Consider the following 20,742-nt stretch of genomic DNA (forward strand, 5'->3'; position numbering starts at 1 on the left):
AAGAAGAATCATCAGCTGAAATTCAGGGGCTTTTGTCAGGCAGGAGGACAGACAAAATAACCAGTCTGGTTTTTATGCACTAATTTTTTTTCCTTTATTTGCCTATGAGCATTTAGGTGGGAATTACGCTCTACATGGATGAGAAACAGCCACCGGGTCCTTATTTATGTAGCTTGGATCCTGCAGAGACTGTTAATACCTTGTTACACTTTGCTGTCAATAGGACTGCTCATGCCATGTATTTTGGGCTGGAGCCACAGATTTGTGCCCTGCGATGCATTTGAACTAGTCACACCTCCAGGTGAAAATGAGTTCTTATTTTGGCAAGTGTCATAGCCAATAGAAATCCACGGTAGAAAAAAAACGTTGTGCTGGTGCTGGTACAGTCCATGTTTGGCTTTCTCCAGGCCTGGCAAGACCTTCTGTGTCTGTTTGGCAGGCACAGTTCTTGCTGCTCCTCTGCTGATGGTCTTGAGCCAGAGCAGATGTCTATTCCATGATTTTCAAAGAACTGCTTTGCATTTTCATTTTGTGTTCGCAGAAAAAAGAAAACAAGTTAGCACGGTGTCAGCTGTATTAGCATTTTCAGAGAGGAGACAGCCCTGCAGACGTCTGCTCTGTAGCTGTCAATTGTCTGGTTGTACATACAGTCTTGTCTGTACTAACTGGTGATTATAGCTAGAGTGAGTTCCTTGTGCTGAGGAAATGCTCTTTTATTTCTGTGTTTCAGACATTGTTTTAGAACTGTTGTTACGCAAAACTGTGTTGTGAAGATACTTTTAAGGGCAAAAGAAGTATTTTTTTATTTCAAGTAATTTCCATTTCTCTGCTGCAGTGATGTGCTATCCCAGACATAGGCTCATTTACTGTGTCTGTGTAAGACATGCTTTATTGTCTTCACTGTAACCTCAGTTCAGAATCCAGGTATGGATGAGTTTCGCAAACTTCACTGTTGAAAAATGTATGGGAAAGAGCAAGACTGTATTTTGTGTACCAAAATGCTTTTGTTCAAGAAGATTGAAAATGCGTTAATTTGGAATTTGAAAATTGCTTGTTGGTAGGAAGATGGCTGCCTAGAAGTAATTTGGATTCCATATAATAAAAATGAAGTACAAAGGAAACCAGAATCACAGGGGATGGCAGAATGCAGGTGGGGTAGGAAATTTCATTTTTTTGTTAGAAAGATTCACAGGACCTAAATTGGCTCATCTGCAACACCAGGTGGCAGTGCTGTCCTAAAGACATGAATAATTTCCCTTCAAAGCCTTGTCAGTACAAAGCCGTTGTTCTTTCCAGTTATGTGGAAATAGAGATAAATGTGGAACAAATAAATTTGTAAGGCAAAATACTTGCCTCGGCCTTTATATTTTAGTTGAGTCTTTAAAATAAAACAAGGCTTTCTTTTTAGTACCAGTGTTGGCCTGTGAATTAAGGTATTAGCTCTGCCCGTCACTCCCAGGACAGGTAAACTTTGCATCTCAGTTGTATCATTATTTTCCACCACTGGATCAGACCACTGTCTTGAGTGAACCACTTCTAAGAATATGAGGGCATAAGTAGAATAAAAGTGACCTTACATGGTGACCAAATGTTCTCCATAATGATAATATGCTGCTTTTTAATATGGCTACATTCTGTGGATAGGTACACACTGTGAAACCAACATGAAACTACGATGATTTCTTTGGCCACCAAACTAGTATTAGAAGTCATATCCACTGACTTGGAATGTGAGGGTCAGTATTTTCTGAGTCATTGTCCTGAACCACCCTGTTGCAGGCAACAAGATATTAAGTTTCTATGGACAAATGAAAATAAAAGTGAATGTGATGTCTCATATACCAGTGTTATAGAGACCCTTGTGAAGTCATGGCCTGAAATTAAATGACCTAATCTTACATTTATGGCTTGTTTCATTAATTTCATTAATTCTTGAACATGCAGTAATATATTTTTAGAGAAACTAAATTTATGGAGTTAATCTTGTAGAAATGTATTTTTAGGGTGCATATATGAGAGATTGTATAGACTAGTGTTTTTTTTTTGATGAGCCAGACAAAGGCATTTGCAGTATGTATCTGTTAAAATGTGCATAAGATTCTGATTTGGCCATTGAAATATTGGCTTGGTTTATAGACAGTTTAAGCACTCAGGTTTTATTGTCAGCAATGCTAGGAGATGTGGGCATTCACATGCTTGCATTCTAGTACTGCTGTCAGGATGCTTTAACTAAGAAGAAACTTCAATCTTGATTATTGAATAGCAACTTATGGAGCAAACTTGATTTACAAAAGGTGGCTGAATTATTTCAAATTATGAATTTGAGGAAAAAAGTCTGGTTTTAGATGTTCCTCAGAGAAAACAAGCTAGGAAATAATTACTCATTGCAATTAATTCCTGTAATGATATTACTGCAGAAACCGCAACTTGTCTGAAAACAAAGCTAAATTTTCCATTATCTTCATTTGTCTGCTATTGTTTTAGATTTAATCAGCCCATTTGTTATGACTCTTACACTGGAGATGATAGATAAGTGTTTAATGTTTATATGGAGTTCATAGGTAAGTGCTTTCCATACTGTAAATCTGATGGAGAGTTTCAGCTTTGTAGGCAGCAATAAAGGTCAGCCATTAAAATTCTATGTGTGAAATCTCTCAGAGAATGCTGTTGTATAATGGCTAACAGTGTTTTGATCTTGTATTCATGGCATTGTATTAATTTGGTTTATATTCTACTAAAGTAGTCAGTGTTTTCTAGAGTAGGCTCTTCATCTTCATGAGCACCTAGACAAAAGAAATGCTCAGCTCAGGGCTTGAGTGTGGCCCAGAGTGGTCATAGGGATCACCTTCGAGCTTTGGGAGGGTATGCATAACAAAACCAGTTCTGGAATAGATAAATGAACTCTGAGTCTCAGGTCCACATTGCTGTATCATCAAAGATAACAGATTTTGGAGAAAACATTTCTTTCCAGCTGTCTCAAAAAGGAGATTAAGAATGGTGAATGACAGTTGACTTCATTTAGGCAAGGACCTACCCAGTGCTTTGACTTGGATAAGCTGAGTTGGTCACAGCATCCCTTCTCTCTAAATTCTAGCACTACTGGGAATGCTCCATGTGCCTTTACCCATGTGCTTCATCATGACCTTTGTGACTTCTGGAGAGATGCGTAATACAGAGTCAGTGTTACAGGCACTTACAGACACTTCTTATATAATATATAAGAACTTATATAAATTATATATATTATTATATATAACTTATATAAATTTCTTTACCATTAAAAAATTTTTTTTAGTGGGTATCTTGTATAGCATGGCCTTGATAGCCCACATCACTTTAATGTCTTGTGCTGTCTTTTGTAGAAGCTGATACTGGCCTTACTAACTTTGTCACAGATTTCTCTTTGCTTTCATGGTCGTGGTAAATTTGCCTTTCCTCAGCCAGGAGATAAATGCTGATTTTGTTTTTGAAGAACTCTTCAGGAGGAAAGCTGTTAAGTAAACAAGGAATACTGCTATGTGGCAGACAACAGCATTGTACAGACTAGGAGTCAATTGTTTTCTTCCAAGTCAGGGCTCTGTCATTTTACTGAAAACTTCATCCATGTGCTGTAATTTGACAGATTACCTATAATGGATGTCGTTTGTTCTGTTAAAACTGTACTCTCCAGTGTTGACTGTGGTACAGGTGTTTTAAAAGTAATAAATAGGAATATCACTTGTTTTGTGGACAGCATCCCTCAGAGACAGAGCATGTTACTGATGCAGTGCTATTTCTTGCCCCTGACAGCTTTGCAGGAGTAGAAGGGTTAGTCTGTTCTGATGTAGTGCTGCAATTTCTGCTTATCTCACATTTCACTGAGAGGTGTGGAAGCGGATTGACTTTTTCAGAAAACTAATTGTAAAACGAACCAGCTGATCAGCTGGCCAAGGATGGCCAGTGGGCTTTACTGAGAGGTATAAAAGGAGTGACTCACTGAGTAACAGCTGCAAAGGAGGAAGCAAGTTCAAATGTTGCAGAGGGAATGTGTTAGATTTCTGGTCCTCACAATGGAGGAGAATAGCAAGAAAGAGCATGGTTGAAGTCTCTAAAGCTTATAGATTTGATATTGTCAGTTCAGGGTCAAACAGATCTCATTAAGCATATGTTGAGCAGCTTCCTTTTTCTGAATAACCTTTATTTTCCAGGAACAGTACAAAGCTAAAACTCCAAATTAAATTAATTTAGCTTCCAATTAATTCATTAAATGCAATGGCTGGCTGCCTGTTTGACAGTCAGAAGTTTCAGTTCCTGCATGGTCAGATGAATATTGTTATATCACTGCTGAAGCAGAATGCTATAAAGCTACTTAGTTACTGGCACAGTGCCCCATTTGATTGACAGGATTTCTTTGGATTGCTGTTTGTGACTGTAAGGTTTATCACTATGGTACTACATGTTTCTGTGTCTCATTGTTTTACTGTAAAATAAAGATCCATGCCTAAAGCACTGTCCAGCAGATGCTAAGCTTGAAAGCAAGTGGGGATTTTAAGGACACCTGCTAATTTTTTGTTTTAGGTGACTTATATTAATTATACCAATTTCATCCAGCACTTTATAGAGTAGGTTTTTTTACCCTTTTTTTTCTAGAAAGTTAGGATTGTCATGTTGAGAATTTTCTCATGCATTATTTTCTGTTAAAGTGTTCAACCATATTTGAAAGTACTATTTCCATACAGTTTTAAAATAGAAATGTTAAGAACATGGAATTTGATTTCATGGACGTAGGTTGTATTGTAGGTTATATGATGGCTTTGCAGATTTTCCTGTTATGCCAGTTGATTAAACACTTACTTTTTCTGCTTTCTCCAGCTGACTTAGCCCACTTAATGGACAGAACCTATGAAAGAAAACTGCCTGTCAGCTCTTTGACAGTAGCCCGGGTAAGGAAATAAATCCCAATCATAAACTGGTAGAAGTACTGTGGAATGCTTGTGTAGTGAAGTGAGCTGAGAGGTGATAAATGATACCACTTCTGTTAGGAGTTCCAGGATCATAAATGTCTTGTTATACTATTAAATTGCTGTATAAAGCTGTTTTATTGATACTTTGTACTCATTACTTAGTACGCAGATCATAGGGTCTTCAAAACAGATTTTTTTCCTCAGTAGAATTGGGCCTCACTGTTATTGGATTGTGTATTTCCCTAATATGTGTTTCCTGCCTTCCTATGGTTTCTTTGTGAGAGCTTTAAAACCTCCTCAGGCAGTGCATAAGACCCTAGGCTGTTAAGGGAGTGAGTTGAATTAGTACACTGCACTGTCTGTCTTCTTCCAGTTCCAGTTTTTTTTTTAGAGTGAGGTGGAGGTAGATATATTTTGCTTCTATAGCTTTCTTTCACTGCAGCAGACTGAGGCAGAGCAAATGCTGACATGGGTTAAGCAAAGCCGTTATTTTTACTGGGAAGAGTAACCAGTTCCATCCTCTGGATATGGAAAAGGGGAGGAAAAGCAGAGATAATGTGTTTTTAAATTCCGTGTGTAAATGAGTGTTTGTAATGAAGAAGGAGAATAAAGAAGTTGTTTGTTTAAAAAACAAAACAAGAAACTAATTTCAGTCTTCAAAATTACCCAGAGAAGCTGAGTTATCTCTTTAATACCACTAATTAGGATAATTTGCACCACTAACTGAGGAGTCACAGAATGATTTGTTCAGTTACGAGAGCAAGCATTTACACAGATCAAGCATTCTTGACCATTGCTTCTGGGATGGTGTCCATGAGGGAAGTAGGTGTTCCTCTCATTTTTATGAATCAGATTTAATCATTTCCTGCTTTGGGCTTACCTCCCTGGAGAAATAGCATTTTCAGATTGTCAAACAGCCCCACTTTCCAGTACCTGAAGTTAACACCAGATTCTTATTTTCTGGAATGTAGGTATGTACACAGGCATGCTATTGCCTTGCTCTGAAGATGAGATCTCTACATATACAGCATGCAAAGAGAATGAAGGAATGGGAGACCAAATACCAGTCAGCTGAATTATTTTTAGATTAGGCTTAGGGTAAAGAGAAGCACTGGCCTTGAGAACATGTTTGTTTCTTCTGAACTAAAGATATTATATTATTAAGATTCTGTAGTGTTCCAGCACCTTTATACTTATGTTAGTAAAATGTACAGGAAAACAGGATTCACTGTTACCATAAGATAAATCTTGGCTTGTATCGAAGTAATTGATAGCACTGGGAGTTCTGTAAGAAGACAGGATTGTAAATGAGAGGATCATTTTGCAGTTTAGCATGGGAGGGTGATTTTTTTTCTTACCATTGTTTTTAAGTATAGTGAAATACAAAATTTTGCTGTCCCTGTGCTTCACAATATATACTATGAGTAGGCACAACAGGCAAACTATAGGTAAATATTATTTTTTTGAGAAAGCAATGAGGCATGTCAAAGCTCTCAAAATTGTTGCAAAAATGGGAGGAACATTCATATACTTAAGTAAAGGGTATGTTTAAAGAGCAAAGATTTAAAGGAACAGCAAAAATACAGGGTACTGAGCTATACGTGTTTAATCCTCAGATATCTTTCAAGATGCATATTCAATTTCAAGATGCATATTTCAATTTCTCAGAATTAAAGAAGGGAGTTCTCAGTTTAAAAAGATTGGAGTTTTAGCAGTCTAGAAGAAACCAGAATTAGGAGCGAGCAGAGATATGAAGAATTCCAGTACTGTCAGCTAAATGTGCCAGACAATTGTATTTTGTTATTTGTTATTTTCTTCTAATATGCTTCAAGTGAGTACTCCTTTTTTAAGCTTTTACTTCTTATTTTTAATCAGTTTGTTGACAACATTTCTTCACGAGAAGAAGTGGATCAAGCTGAATACTACCTTTACAAGTAAGCATAATTTCCCCTCAACATGAACTTTAAGTCATACGAGTAAATACCATGAAGTCTTGTCCTTTGAAGACTGACCCTTTCCAGCTCCTTGGCTTTTGATTTCTCTCTTGCAAAGTATGCGCATCTACTTGTCTTACAACTCACAGCCAAGGGCTTTCTTGCCAACTTCTCCATGGTTATGGCTGCCCTTCTCTGGACCTCTGGCATTGTCTCCTGTCAAACATGTTAATCTGAGATACTGAGCTAACAGCTAATGCAACCTGCAGCTTTGGTTTATGTTAAAGATGCTGAAAATATAAATAGTCGTGTTTGTTCACAGTTTTTCCTTTCAGTACTTTTTTTTTGGTCTCTGAATCATTATTTATCTGAATTGGCTACATGATATTTGGAGATGTCTAAGTGTAGGACTCAAGGAAGCTTGTTTCCTTAGAACACAGAAGAATGAAAATGGGCATACTGTGGTAATTGTCAAGTCAAGGGTGAAGGAAATATATTATCCCCGTAGTACTTGTATGTTTCCCAGATGAGCTGTGTAGTTCACTCTATACATGGGTTGTTACATTTTTTGGCAACTAGTTTTGTGTTGATTGAAGTGTACAAGTTTTCTGGTAGTGTCAGGTTGAATACTTGTTTGCTTCAAGTCAATACCTCTCAGTATTGACTTTGAGAGGGTAGCAATTATTGCTGATCACTAGAATAAATTTTAAGACAGTTGCACACACATTTTGAGAACTAAGTTTTTTGATGGAAAAACTAACACATCCTGTCAAAGCGCATGAGGGAGCATCCTTACAAATAATGCCAGGTAGTTATTTATAAATAATAATGATTGGGTTTTTTTTAGTTAAGGTGTTTTCTGGATAGCTGGTTTAAGTGTATGCACTGTTTTAAGTATGTGACTGCATTATAATGATTCTGTGGTACTACTGGGACTGTATCCGAACCTCGGAACTTCAATATGGAAACAATAGAAATGGATCAATACTAGCAATATCCTGTAGTTTAAAAATAAAAGTAGGAAGAAGACTCACTCACAGAGGGCAGGTTAGTGGCATTTTCATTCCTTTTGATCAAGATTTCACTGGTCTTACCAGAATCTGTAGACAGAAATCAGTTTTCCATCTTGCAACAGCAGAGATGAAAACAGAAGAAGGTAAAGCCATGAGAGCCCTCTAGTACCTTTTAGTAACATTCTTGAATGTGTTGTATTATGCCACACGTCCTTACTTTCTGTCTGATGGAGTCAGGCCCTCTAGGGTCAGGGATTTCAAGGGACCTTTGACTTCCCTGACATACAAAGGAAAGTGGGGTAGTTTTAATTGCTAAGTCTCAAAATCGTACAGATAAAATCCAGACAGTAAGGTGTCTGTAATGTACTTTACAGATTCTTTCTTCTTGAAAAAAGAAGTTCAGAAAGAGTGACAAAAACTTAGGAGCATAAAAAATGATATATAGTAAGAGGGAGAGAATATCATGGGAGTCTCTAACAAGTAAATAACATTCTTAGTCTTAATATGGGCTTGGTTAGTACCTCAGTTTATAACACAGGATTTCTATCCTTAAGAACACCTTCTAGTAGAGAGAGTTACAGTTCAACAGTAATCATGGTTATTTACAATTTTCCTAAGATAGAATTCCACTGTGGCTGGTGAGAGTATAGCTGTGTGCATATCAAATATAATAATTTGCCATTGATTCAGATTTTAGTCGTCCATATGGGGAGAATAGAAAAGTATTGATGTGTCACATGTCTTCTTGGACATGCTCTGGCTGAAATTTTTCTTCTTTGTGTCCCTGTGATGGTGCTTTTTTTGGTGTTGCAAAATGCTGTCTTTTGGTGGTATTAGCATCAATTTTCAGGGAGACTTCATTCCAAACTATTCTCAAAATGGATGTGTATTCAGGTAGTGAAACAGCATGTAAAAATCCTAATTTTAACAGAATTTTCTCTGTCAAGTGAAAATATGCGTTCTAGCTTAGGGTATAGGAGATACAGGTATTTGCATGATACTTTAGTTGGTCTTTACAGTTTGCACTTAGGCTGGAGGTAAAATGAAAGACATTTTTATAAAGATAGGTCTTTGCAGCTGTGAGGATGTTTGACACACAGAAATGTCCCATGTAAATGGCCTCACCATGAAACATAAATGAGGGGTGTAGAGAGGGAAAGTTAAGAAGCAGAGAAGCTTTGATAGGAAATCTCTCTTTTTCTGCCTTAATGAGAAAATTCCAAGTACAATTTTTCTTTTATTTAAGTAGAGGAAACTTCTGAACAGGAGAAAAGCAGTATCAGAGAAAAACTGGTTTTGTGTCTGTTTTTTGCATTTTATGTCTTCTGAAGTATAGAAGTCTATTGCAAACAAGTGTTGTGTACATGGTGTGTACATGGTAAGTTGACTGTTTGTGCATTGACTGAACATAATCAGAATGCTCCCAAAGTCCTGTGGTTTTCCTCTTAGTTGCTTGTAGAGCATAAAGAGGGAAAATTGGTACCTCTCCGTAGTGTTTGGGGCCTCTGGAAACCTGAGGGGAAAGGTAATCAGTTCCAAGGCCCCTACAAGGTTGGAAGATGTTCCTGATACAAAAGGCAAAGTGCCTGTGGGAAGAATCAGAGGAAAGTAATGGCATTTCCATGCTTGCAGCATGGGATTTTCCTGGAGATGGGAGTGGCAGATCTTGTAATTGTTAGCTTTGTAGACTGGAGACTTTCCATCTGTAATGTGAGGCAGAATGTAGTTTCAAAAAGTAGTATTCTGGACCATTACCATAACGCATTTAGGATCCCAAAATAAAATATATGTGTTATATTTAGACCTATTTCAATTTTCTGTGCTTTTAAAGCATAGGATCTCCAGCCATACTGTCTCCACAGAGGATCTTGAACTCAGGAATAGCTGTGTGGAAGCTGCTATTGTGGAACATGTCAGTAAGATGGTAAAGGCCAGTTTGAGGCATGATGTCATCCGCTTTCAGTGCTCCTCTTTTTGTTCTCATCTGAATACCTCCCCCCTTCTGTTAACTGTCAGGCTTTAAAAAAATCCTTTCATCTCCTAGGATCCCAGCAAAAATTCTCATCAGAATGCAGAGCTCTTTCAGCCAGATCAAAGATCTGCAGTTCGCTGTACTTTGTCCTGTCTCACTGAGATGTCACTATTTCACACATCAGGGTGTTTTTCTTATGATTGAAACATTAGCATAATGAAGAGAGGTTTTGTGATGAGGTAACTGCTGATTTTGTATGTGGGTTTGTGCCAACAGAGATTTTTCAATGTGTGTGAAAAGAATGGGTGAAGTTTTTCTTATGTTGAGACTCCTCAAGAGAATTTTTAATTGCATTAAACCCATGACCCACCGTGTAGAAAAAAGTATACAGAATGTCTGGAGAATGTTTTTGTATGTGCGTGTGCTCTACAAATTCTTGCACAATCTGCCTAGATTTTTTTATTATCTTTCTGTTATTAGTAATTTTTTTTGAAAACACAGTTGTTTCTGCAGACTTCAGGATTTATTACTTGGGGTCCATACCTGATTATAATCACAAAATGAGACAATAGCAAATGATTAGAAGTTATTCTCCCGCATTCTTAGATGTACTGTCTTTAATAGAATCATAGAATTGTTTAGTTTGGATGGTAGTAAGTTACAGCTTTGAGGCCTGATTTCAGCCTTAAAATAATTTTGGGGCTCTGATCTCTGTCCATATGAAATTGTGCTTTTTCCTAATAATACTTGTGTGTTACTGCTCAAGGCAACATTACATGCAAAGTAATGTTTCACTGCTCTCTCTATTATTTGCATGTCTGTTCTGTTGGTGCAGAAGTTGCACTTTTATTTTCATACCAGTCAAGCAGCTTAGTGTCTGAAAATATTGTTACTCTATAAAGTATTGTTTATAATAAATCTTCACAGTGTACCAAAAAAATGTATTCCTGAATGATATTTGTGTGACATTCATTCTTACTAGTATGGTACTTCATTTCTGTATAGAAATCTACAGTACGTAATGAATACCATTACCTGTTCCAGCACAAATAGGAGATACAAACACAGTCCTGTAACATACTTAATTCTTCCTTTGAGATGTTTTCAGTCTCTTAAGGCTGTAGGTGAAATAACTGATCAAATCTTGGTTTTCAATGCCTCCAGAAAAGTATATGGGTTAAAAAAAGGTATAAAAATAAATGAGTCAGAAATAGCTGCCTGCTATTCAAGTTATGCAGCAGTTATATTTTTAAAAGATATTGAGAAGTGGTGGAAGCATCTGAAGAGAAAAATACAATTTGTTGGCACGTTTTGTTGGTATGGTATGTTTTACCAGTTTGGACACCTGCCTAGGCTGAGTGCTTTAAAATAAGTTAATTTGCAAAAGATTTGGGCAGCTTTTCAGAAGGTAGGGAGGCACAAGGAAGGGAAACACCAGAGATATATACCTCATTAGAATATTTCATTCTTTTCATGTGAATGACAGAAATACCAGTGTTTAGTGCTGTTCTGCTATGGTTGCCAGTGTGTGATGCTGCTTTATGTGAAGAAATATTGGTCACTATCCAAGCCAGTGCTGTCAGATGTAGCTGTTCTAGCTGTAGGACGCCACTGTGCTGAGGCTCCAGCATTCACTCATTTCTGCACAGAGGGGCACACGTTCTTACTCTCCCTCTCATCTTTCAGTTTCTCTGTTGTCTTCGTCTGTCTGTGGTTTGTCACAGTCTGAACTGTTGGAATCTTTGGAAAAAAACATTAGTAACTACGTTTCAGAACCCAGAGCCAAATTTCAGCAAGCCTTATCCTGTAACAACATCAGATTTCAGTGTGCTCAGTGTAACATGCTTTGAAGTGCAGGAGAACCATCATTAAAAATAAAACATTGAAGAGCATTCAGAAGGCTCTTATCCTCTAATACATGCCCTTTCAGTCATTTGCTTTTCATAGTTCATCTGTCCTTTTGTATATATCGTTTTCTTTAAACATGGCAGAAACTCGTCAAGAATTTTCTAGGCACTGCGTATAAAAGCACAAAAAGTTGGAAGGCTTTTCATCAGCACTAATTTTTTAGTAGTATGTTGCCAATGCTAGAAGGATAAGCATTTGGATTTTAAAAGCTTTATATTTAAAACAAGGAAAAGAAGGATTCTTCTACAGATTGCAGTATCAGTGTTGGGGGTAATCTCTCCTCCTCATCATCCGCAATATTTCTGGAGTCAATAGATAGATGAAGCCAGTCAGGTTCAGAAATTGACAGAAATTACACCTCCATGTGGATACGTTTTTCATTTAATATTGGAAGACGGGCTTTCATTACAATTCTAGGAAGAAAAGGGTATAGCAGAATTTCTGTATCTTTTACCTGGCTTCTTTCTTGCCAACAGCTCAGAGCTTTTTGTCTAGTAGCTTCTCTGGGAAATAGTCTAAACTACAACGTGACCAGATCTCAACTGTTGCACTCATATATTGAAGGAGAAAGGGCAATTTTGTCTCAGAGTTTGACCCATGCTCTTCCTTAAAGGTCAGTTTTGCTATGTCCAATGGCATTCCAGGAGTTGTTTAGTAAACCCCCTGCATCAGCAAAAAGTCTGTCTTGAGGCAGATCTTGCATTACGTTTTAGAAATACTGAAAGTCCAGACAGAGGTTAAATGCAGCCAGAAATGTAGAGAGTGAGCCATTCAGATGAACACAAATGGCCAGGATGGACTAAAACATTTTATAAGATTCAGAATTTAAAACAAGTACTAGCAAAGATCTGTTCCTTTGCTACCTTTAGTTAATGACTAATATGACTAATAATTATAAAGATATGCTAGAGAATTAACTATCTGGCTTCCCCTGCAAGGAATTCCTGGTTCCATACAGCCCCTGAGCAACAACAGCAGTCAAAGCTAGTCTCCAAAACCATGTAAACAGAAAAAAATAAAAAAGTTAATGGTTTTACTGAGTGTCTTGTCCTTTAGCTTTCCTAAATAGTATTAAACAGTACAGCAATCTTTTCTCTTTCAGTTATGTTGAAAGTGGCAGCTACCAGTATAAACCCATGAATTTTTTTTAGGCTTAAAACCATTAGCAGAGTTGTCATGGTCCCTTCCTTAGGAACTGTTAACTTTGTGATTATTCTATCCATCAGCCTAAATCACTCTTCTGTGTGGTGCAAGTATTTCCTTTTTTGGATCAAAATAAATATGGTGGAAAAAATAACTATGTACTACTTGTTACTATCAACTTATTATGGAATAATCTTGACATGCTGTAGACCTGTAGAGCTGTCTTATTGCAGATAGGTTGATTAGAATTAGAATTATTTGGATTGCTGACTTGGTCTTAGTTTAAATCAGCAAGCAAGAAACCTTAATTCAAATAAAATATTTAATAATGTTTCATGGTTATAATTTAAACTACCTTTTAAAGAAAGGCTTATTGCTGTTTTCTGGCAGCAGAAAACGGGTTCTTCAAACCAGTTTAATTTCTTTGGAAGGATAGTACTCAATTTTGAACCATTTTTGTACTGAGTAAAGACACAGTCTTGTGTAGATACTTCCATGGTTTAGAGGTATTTATTTACAGCTTTGTTTTATATATTTGATTTTCTTTTTTTAAAGAAGAGGTGAATGTTTACCACAATGCCATTTTTCCTGATGTGGACAGCTGCCTTTGAGAAAGAACCTTAAATGAAAGTATTGCTTCTCTGCAAATGTTCACATTTTAATGAGTATGTAAACATTAATTATATTAAATGCAACATGGAAAGCATTTAGAAAATGTTTTCTATTTAAAACGTACCAATTTAGTAAATCTTGTTTTTATTTGGTGAAATAAGATCCTCAGTATGTCAGGATTTTTGTATTTGTAGGTGCTATTATTTTATTCCTGTTTCAACTTAGATGTGATATGTGCATTCCTGCTATTTTGAGTCACATAGTAATTTTTGAGCTAAACTAAGCATAACATAGAAAAGTGGGGAGTATATTATGTCTGCAGCTGTAGAAGGGGCAATAGTTACTAAAAATTCTGTTTTCAGTTGCTTAACTAGTAACCTTCTCTAGTTTGTGGTATGCTGCTTGTAAAGCCTAGCTGTACAATATAGGTTTCTTGGGGAAACAAATATCTTTAATACAGATTTTTATTTTTGGGGCATGCAAACTGGTTTTTTTTTTTGGTCAGCTTTAATTTACAGAATTGTAGTACTGAATAGCACTGGGTTACGGGGTAGCCATTCAAATTAAAATATCAGGCCATTTTACCTTCATCTATTCTTACATAGCACATTTGAAATAATAAAATAGGCTAAAAGTGGGAGAGTGTTTATCCTGTACTTTGGGAAATTCAGCATTTTGTGCTGCTGCAACCAGCATACTCAAAATGCTGAACAGTTTAAATGTCATAGAGGGCCAAGTACAAAGTCAAAAGGCTTCTGGGCAGAAAATGTCTTAGGAATGTCAGTGATCAGGATTCTTCTACTGTAATCAGTAGTAAAAGAAAGAATAAAGGTAGTTTTTGAGCTGAGATGTTATTTTGTTGCCATTAAAGGTGGTTTTCCAAGGGGTGAATCAGGGTGTTCCTGGCTTATATGGACTCTGCAAGCAGCTGTGGATGAGCTTCTGATGAGAAAAATAATTTTATTGAAAATTGATTTTTAAGAACAGGATGAGTATTTAGTGCCTATATTGTACTAATTTTATTATGGAAAAAGATAAGTTAGAAGCTGGAGAGTGCAGATATGTAGTAAATAGTGTCAGCTTTCAAATGTCCTCAGTCTGGAAAATAGGAGTTGCATAGCTTCTCGCAGCTGTTGGGTTGAAAATCATCTTAGGTTAAACATATATGCTGTAAAGTTTACCCACTTACCAGGATTTACTTTGTATTTTTTCTCATGATTGTTTTCTCTGACTTGTAACTAAAGGAAGGCTTTCTTATAAGAAAGTGGGACTGGACATCCACCAAGAATGTGAAATGTTTTTAAACACTCCAGGGCATATCACATGGTAGTTTAACATGGAAAGGGATGTCTGACTGTTTGACAGTTTTCTATATTTTTTTTTTTCTTTACAATGTTTGAGGAAACATTTTTTTCAGGAGACTAATGTGAGTGCTAGTACGACCCATACAAGTTAGTTACATGACATTTTTGGTTTTCTACCATGGTGGCAGTATATGCTCTTACAGGTTGCATGGAAACAGGCCTGGGACCAAAGCATCTCTAACATTCCACTGTCTGAGAATTCCTATTCTGCACCACAGTTGTTAAGAAAACTGCCAGTATATTTGAATGATGGCACGTCATGTGCTAGTTTATAGGGCAGACTGATGGAGAGAAGGACAAAGGCATTAAGATTTTTTTTCCTGTCACACCTCAGCCAACATATGAAATACAAAGCTATGCAGTATTTCAGTGAGGACATCCCTTCATTTTACTATATGTAATGAAAAGTCCATATGATCTTAGTTTAAAATCATTGTTTCATAAAATCTTGGTTTATTTCACAGGGTTTCAAGATGACTATGATCTGGTCAAGCACATAAAAAAGGGGCCATACCATCTAACTGGACTTGATAGTCAAGAAAAGTGTTCTGTGCTTTGCTGGTAACAGTGAAGATGTTCAGCTTAGTAATATGATGCAGTAGAGTGGATCCAGTATAATCTATTATGCTCAGACTGTCTGTAGTTTTGATGCACATTGCTGCATCAAAACCACAGATAGTAACAGATAGCAGGTACGATACGAGTTCCACAAGGTGAAACCCTTTGGAAATGGAAAGAGCATTTAAGATGACCATGTTAAGAGGTGGAGTAATCACCACAGTTATAGACCTACTTCGTTCTGTTACACTCCATTTTAGACAAAATGGTTTTATAACCAATAATGAAAATTATTATGATGGGGAGGAGGTAGATTTACATCAGCATGCATCTTTCTTTAGCTTGTAAATGATTGGGCATGTTAATTTTCAAGTAGCTGCCTTTTTATTAAAAAAATGTTTATGCTTTTGTAGGACTGAAAGTGTTATGTCAGCATTTAGTTATCAAGACATGTAGAAAATTATGCGATTATATCCAACAGATTGTAGATTTTTTTTGCCCCAGTTAAAAAAATCTGAAAAGTCAATTATGTTACTCTATTCCAATGGCTCCATTTTTTTAAATAATTCCATCTTCAGAAATGTCCAGAAAGATTAGAGTGCAGAACAAAAATTAAAATAAGAGGGTATGTTTATTCAGCTTGTATATCTGCTTATTTCTGCATATACATTTGTGCCTGTGAAAAAGTGTTCTCCCTAAGGCAGAAGCTTGATTGCAGACAGATCCACAAAACAGTGCTTTGCTGTAATTGAATAGAGGAGTATTGAATCAGTAGATAAACAAAGGTCATGGTTATTACTCTTATTGTTTACAGAAAAGTTAAGGTGCAAATTTCTGACTATAAGATGCTCAGTAGCAAAATGAAAAAAAGTGACTCAAACAGTCATTCAGGATACTTACTTTTTTGTTGGTTGGTTGCTATGTTGGTTGTTTGGTCGGCTGTTTGCTTGGTTGGTTGGGGTTTTCTTTTTGTTGTTTAAATGCTGCTTTAATAGTGAGCATTTTGCAGCTGCTCAAATAACATATCTATGTGGTCTGCTGGAATGAGTCCAGTTGCATTTTCTGTGCTTCTCTGTACCAAGCACTCTGCTGAGCTACCTGCAACTGTTCCTTCTGCCATAGTTCCTGTTACCTCTTTCTGAGATTTACTTGATAAATCCTTGGTTCCTAACTAGGTTTACTAATCCCTAAGTAGTCCCTTCCTTACCTTTCTTTTGGGTTTTTTTGTGGAGGGCATTGTGGGGTGGAAGAACAGTATGGGTTTGGCTTAGATAGAAGTCCGAGCCTTTCTTGTCAGCTGATTTTATCCTCTTACCTGTTTTCTTAAATCCTTATGTGTCCCTGTCCCTGAAGGAGAATGTCCCCAGGCTTTTCAGCTGCCTCTCTGTCTCCCCATTGCTACATCAGTTTGAAAACCTGAGGGACTCAATTAAATGTGGAGTTGGTTGTTTCAGAAATAGCACTGTGGCTGCTTTCATCAGTTGGTTTTTATCTTCACCACTGGTGCATCTCTATGGGATGCTGGATTGCACATCTTTGGAAGGTGCTGGAGTTGTCCATGTCTCCCAGCTTTCATTTAATTAATGGTCATATGTATGTGTGGTGTGCCAGGTCCTCAGCTGACTGGGGCAGGTCTCTGGTAGCTTGGAGGAACTGTATGTTTTCTCTTTGAACCAGGTGAGGATTAGACCCAGGATCTAGTTTAGGGAGCATTTAAGCAGCGACAAAGAGTGCTTTCGTGGATTTATTGTTAAAATTTGAAAGGGATGTACAAGACAGCAGCTGATAGAAATGCCTGTTTGCTCAGCTGTGAATGTAGACCCAATAATAATTCCTTCTCATGCTGAAAAGTGAGCAGGGATTTTGGTTATTCCCCCTCCCCCACCCCACTCCTTCAGTCTAGAACTTGTCAGGCTGAAAGCACACAAATTTTGGCATCTGGATTTGCAAACCGATTTTCACCTTTATGAGTAATATCTGTTGTATAAGAATTGGTGTGGATATAAAGCTGCCTTTAATCTCCAGAGTCAACTTTATGATGATCCTCTTTATGTTGACATTTATTCTGCTCTCTCCTCTGTAACTACTGCTTTCATTTAAAAAAGGGGGAAAATACTCCTGTCTTCAAAGTTCCACTAGGGAGTGTGCAGAGCTGGACTAAATCAAGCTACAAGCTAAGTAGACGGCCTCTGGCAGCAGACGGCTGGGTGTAAAATGGACACCATCTCCGTCCCCCCTGTCTGCACAGTCTGTAAAAGTCCACAAACAAGACTGGCTGCTTGTGTGTCTGACTGATGGTGAATGAGGTGAAGCTGCTACTGTGAGAGCATGACAGCAGAACTCCTCCTGCAGCAGGAGTGTTACAGTCCACTTTACCAGCAAAAAGATGTTTTTCATTGAAGTTACTGTCCTGCAGTGATTACTTCTTTTTGCAGTTTTCCTTAACTGGTGCGTGAATGTCAGTTTGGAGTCTGTATAGAAGGTCTGAGTAGGCCACTGTAAAAGGGCAAAGTAGCAAGTCATCCTGGCTTTGCATTCTGGGCCAGTCATTAGCAGAACCAAAAGCATTAGTGAGTTATCATAGAATATGCTGAGTTGGAAGGGACCAGTCAGGCTCATTGAGCCCAACTCCTAGCTCTGCACAGGACACCCCAAGAATCATACCGTGTGCCTGAACAGTATTGTCCGAAAGCTTACTGGACTCTGGCAGGCTTGGTGCTGTCACCACTATATTTATAACTTGCAGTCTTGGATGTGTTCCTGTCTAAAAAGGGGAGAAACTACAAAATACCTTTTTGCATTATGAAATCCTCTGCCTGTTTTGGGTAGCATGACCTCATTTTACTGTGCAGCTTGCAGCTACCTACGCAAGGGAGCATTCGTCCTACAGTACGTGCAGTACTTAAAGAGAGGTACCTGCTGTCTCTCTTTAAATAACAGATCTGATAGCATAGTCTTTTTCTGAAAATAATAAAACAATCATGTAGCTGGTAAGAGCCCACAAATTTCAAACTGCCTTTCAAAATGCTTGAGTCCAGTTTGCCATGTTTTTCCTCGTTGTACTTGCTGTTCTTTGGGATTGACATGCAATGAGGCAAAGGACATTTTGGTCTCACGGGTCTCAGAAGTTAGATGTGCTAAGAGGTATGCTAACGAGATCCCTCAGAAGTGCTGTGATTGGGTACTGTGGTTAGAGAACAGTTTAAAATGTGTAAAGGATTTGAGCATTTCTTGTTACTCATTGCTGAAAGTAGTTTTATTAGGAAAATGCAAGGTTGGAAGAAAAAAGAAATACCAGTAAACGTTGCTCATGGAGACATGATGTGAAAAGTAAACAGAATAATGATGAACTGTGTGGTAGCCCTGGCCTATTCACCAATGATCGACCTTTTGGAAATGGTTGCCTTATTGACAGTGGCTGTGACTGAAACTGCAGGTATCAGGGGTTTTGTTCTCTTTTTAGGTGTTTACATTTAGTATTAAAGCCTTCTTGTCTGCCTCCCCTTCACTCATGGGGTGCAGAAGGAGAGCAAATACAGGAGGACATCAGACTGTAGCAGTGAAAAATGTAAATGTGTTAGGACAAAATTAGGCTAACTTGAATCATGTGCCTGTGGCAGCAAATCTGAAAAGGTAAAACCTGTACTGTGCAAATCTAGTTTGTGAAGTGTTTGGCAACGAGTGCAAGGTTTGGCTCTTCCCCTTCTTAAGTTGGTTACTGAGATCCATTCAGTATTTGTATTCCTGAAGCACTCAGAGGATACAGAGGTGCTGTATTCCCAGCACCTCATTTTTGCTCGGATTGTGGTATGAAACAAGCTGCAGAATAAACTGTTTGGCTGTACACCTCTGTATTGCAGCCTTTTACATACTCAAGACAGAAATACATCACTTATGATCTGTGTGAGTTCAACTGTGATCAAACTGAGAAGTGTCAAGGGTTATATCCGTCGGTAGAATGTTGCAGTAGTTTGAAGCTAATGTGTGATCTATGTCTGGGAGCTATTTTGTGAACCATAAAGAATTTGAGTAAAATAATGGAAAATGCAACATAGTTACAATGTAGAATGCAGGTCTCAGTGATTACGTCTCTAACAAAATTACGTTAATTTTGCCCCAGGTTAAATCTACACTGAATATTAGGCATTGTTAAAAAGTTGCTGTTTGCAAATACAATAATAGCAATGTCTGTTAAAGACTGAGATTTTTTTCCTGCCATAAAATCAAAAAGTCATTATTTGCTTTTCTTGACAGCAGTTCTTATGCATACACATGAAGTATGCCTATTTAATATGGCGTGAAAGGGGAATTCTCTCATAGTTTAGGCTTAGTGCTAAAAGGCAGAAACACCTTAATGTTGGTGCGCTTCTCTCTGACACTGAGCTGTCACAGAACTTAGAGTCACTGTTTTGTTTGCATGGAAAGCCCTTGGTGCTACATCTCTGTCGAGCTTGGTTAATGGTTGCTGGAAAGCAAGCTTCACTGTGACATCCCTGCAGTAGTTGGTAGCTAAGAGATGGAGGTTTTCTAAAGCATCTGTAGTAATTTATTTTTTAAAAATTAAGTAATGAGCTTTAAAACAATTTAGCCCTCAAATGACATAAAGTTAACTATGGTTGAAGAAAGTCCATGACACAAGTACTATTTGGTACACAAAAGATTTTAAACTTACTTTTGAAGTGCAGCTAGTGGGAGCTACTTTTCTGCTGGAAACCGACTTTCTGGCAGCCTTTAGTGGTCTGTCACTTGGCGAAGTGAACTGGATGCAGAGGTGGTAACAGTAACTAGAAATTGCAAGCGGGTTTTGCAAACATTTATTTTTCATTTTGAGAAATAAGTTCATAACTTGTACACTAGCTTTCAGACAGGTTTAATTTGTTGAAGTAATGACAGGCATAGCTGAGTTACTAAAATGGTAACAATCAAATCAGTGCTTTAATTATATGTACCTTTTTTTATAGCCTTGTGTTAATCAGTTTTCAGAGATCCAAGTAAAAGAATCAGCAGAACTGACCCTTTGTTGAGCTTTGAAACAGCAAGTTATATCTTTATGCACTTTGAAACTGCTGAGATTAAAAAAAATTCCCTGAAGCAAGAAATATAGTATCTTGTATGGTTCTTAATTTGTCTGGTTTTGTATGCCGGAATACCGGAAAAAGATATAATTAATGGAAGAGTCAGTTTTAAATTAGACTTGATTGTGGGTGTGCATGGGAAAAGGAAAGGCACTTGAGAGAATCTTATCAGAATCACTATAGCAACAGCTCACTTCATCATTCCCTGTGTGCTTTCTCA

At 37.5% G+C, this 20,742-nt stretch overlaps 1 protein-coding gene across 2 annotated transcripts in view; it reads left to right on the forward strand.

The window, feature by feature from the left end:
* Positions 1 to 20,742, forward strand: part of MRPS27 (mitochondrial ribosomal protein S27) — a 42,862-nt gene that overhangs the window by 2,851 nt on the left and 19,269 nt on the right. Inside the window, exons 1-3 of one of the 2 annotated variants that reach the window (XM_036402889.2) lie at positions 156 to 301; positions 4,852 to 4,922; positions 6,819 to 6,877. In XM_036402889.2, coding sequence (XP_036258782.1) covers positions 232 to 301; positions 4,852 to 4,922; positions 6,819 to 6,877 — 200 coding nt within the window. In that variant the 5' untranslated portion in view covers positions 156 to 231. Of the gene's footprint in view, positions 1 to 155; positions 302 to 4,851; positions 4,923 to 6,818; positions 6,878 to 20,742 lie in introns of those variants that run through there. The other variant, XM_036402890.2, reaches the window with a different exon arrangement.

Source organism: Molothrus ater, chromosome Z, assembly GCF_012460135.2.
Source record: "Molothrus ater isolate BHLD 08-10-18 breed brown headed cowbird chromosome Z, BPBGC_Mater_1.1, whole genome shotgun sequence".
In the NCBI taxonomy this organism is placed as follows: Eukaryota; Metazoa; Chordata; class Aves; order Passeriformes; family Icteridae; genus Molothrus; species Molothrus ater.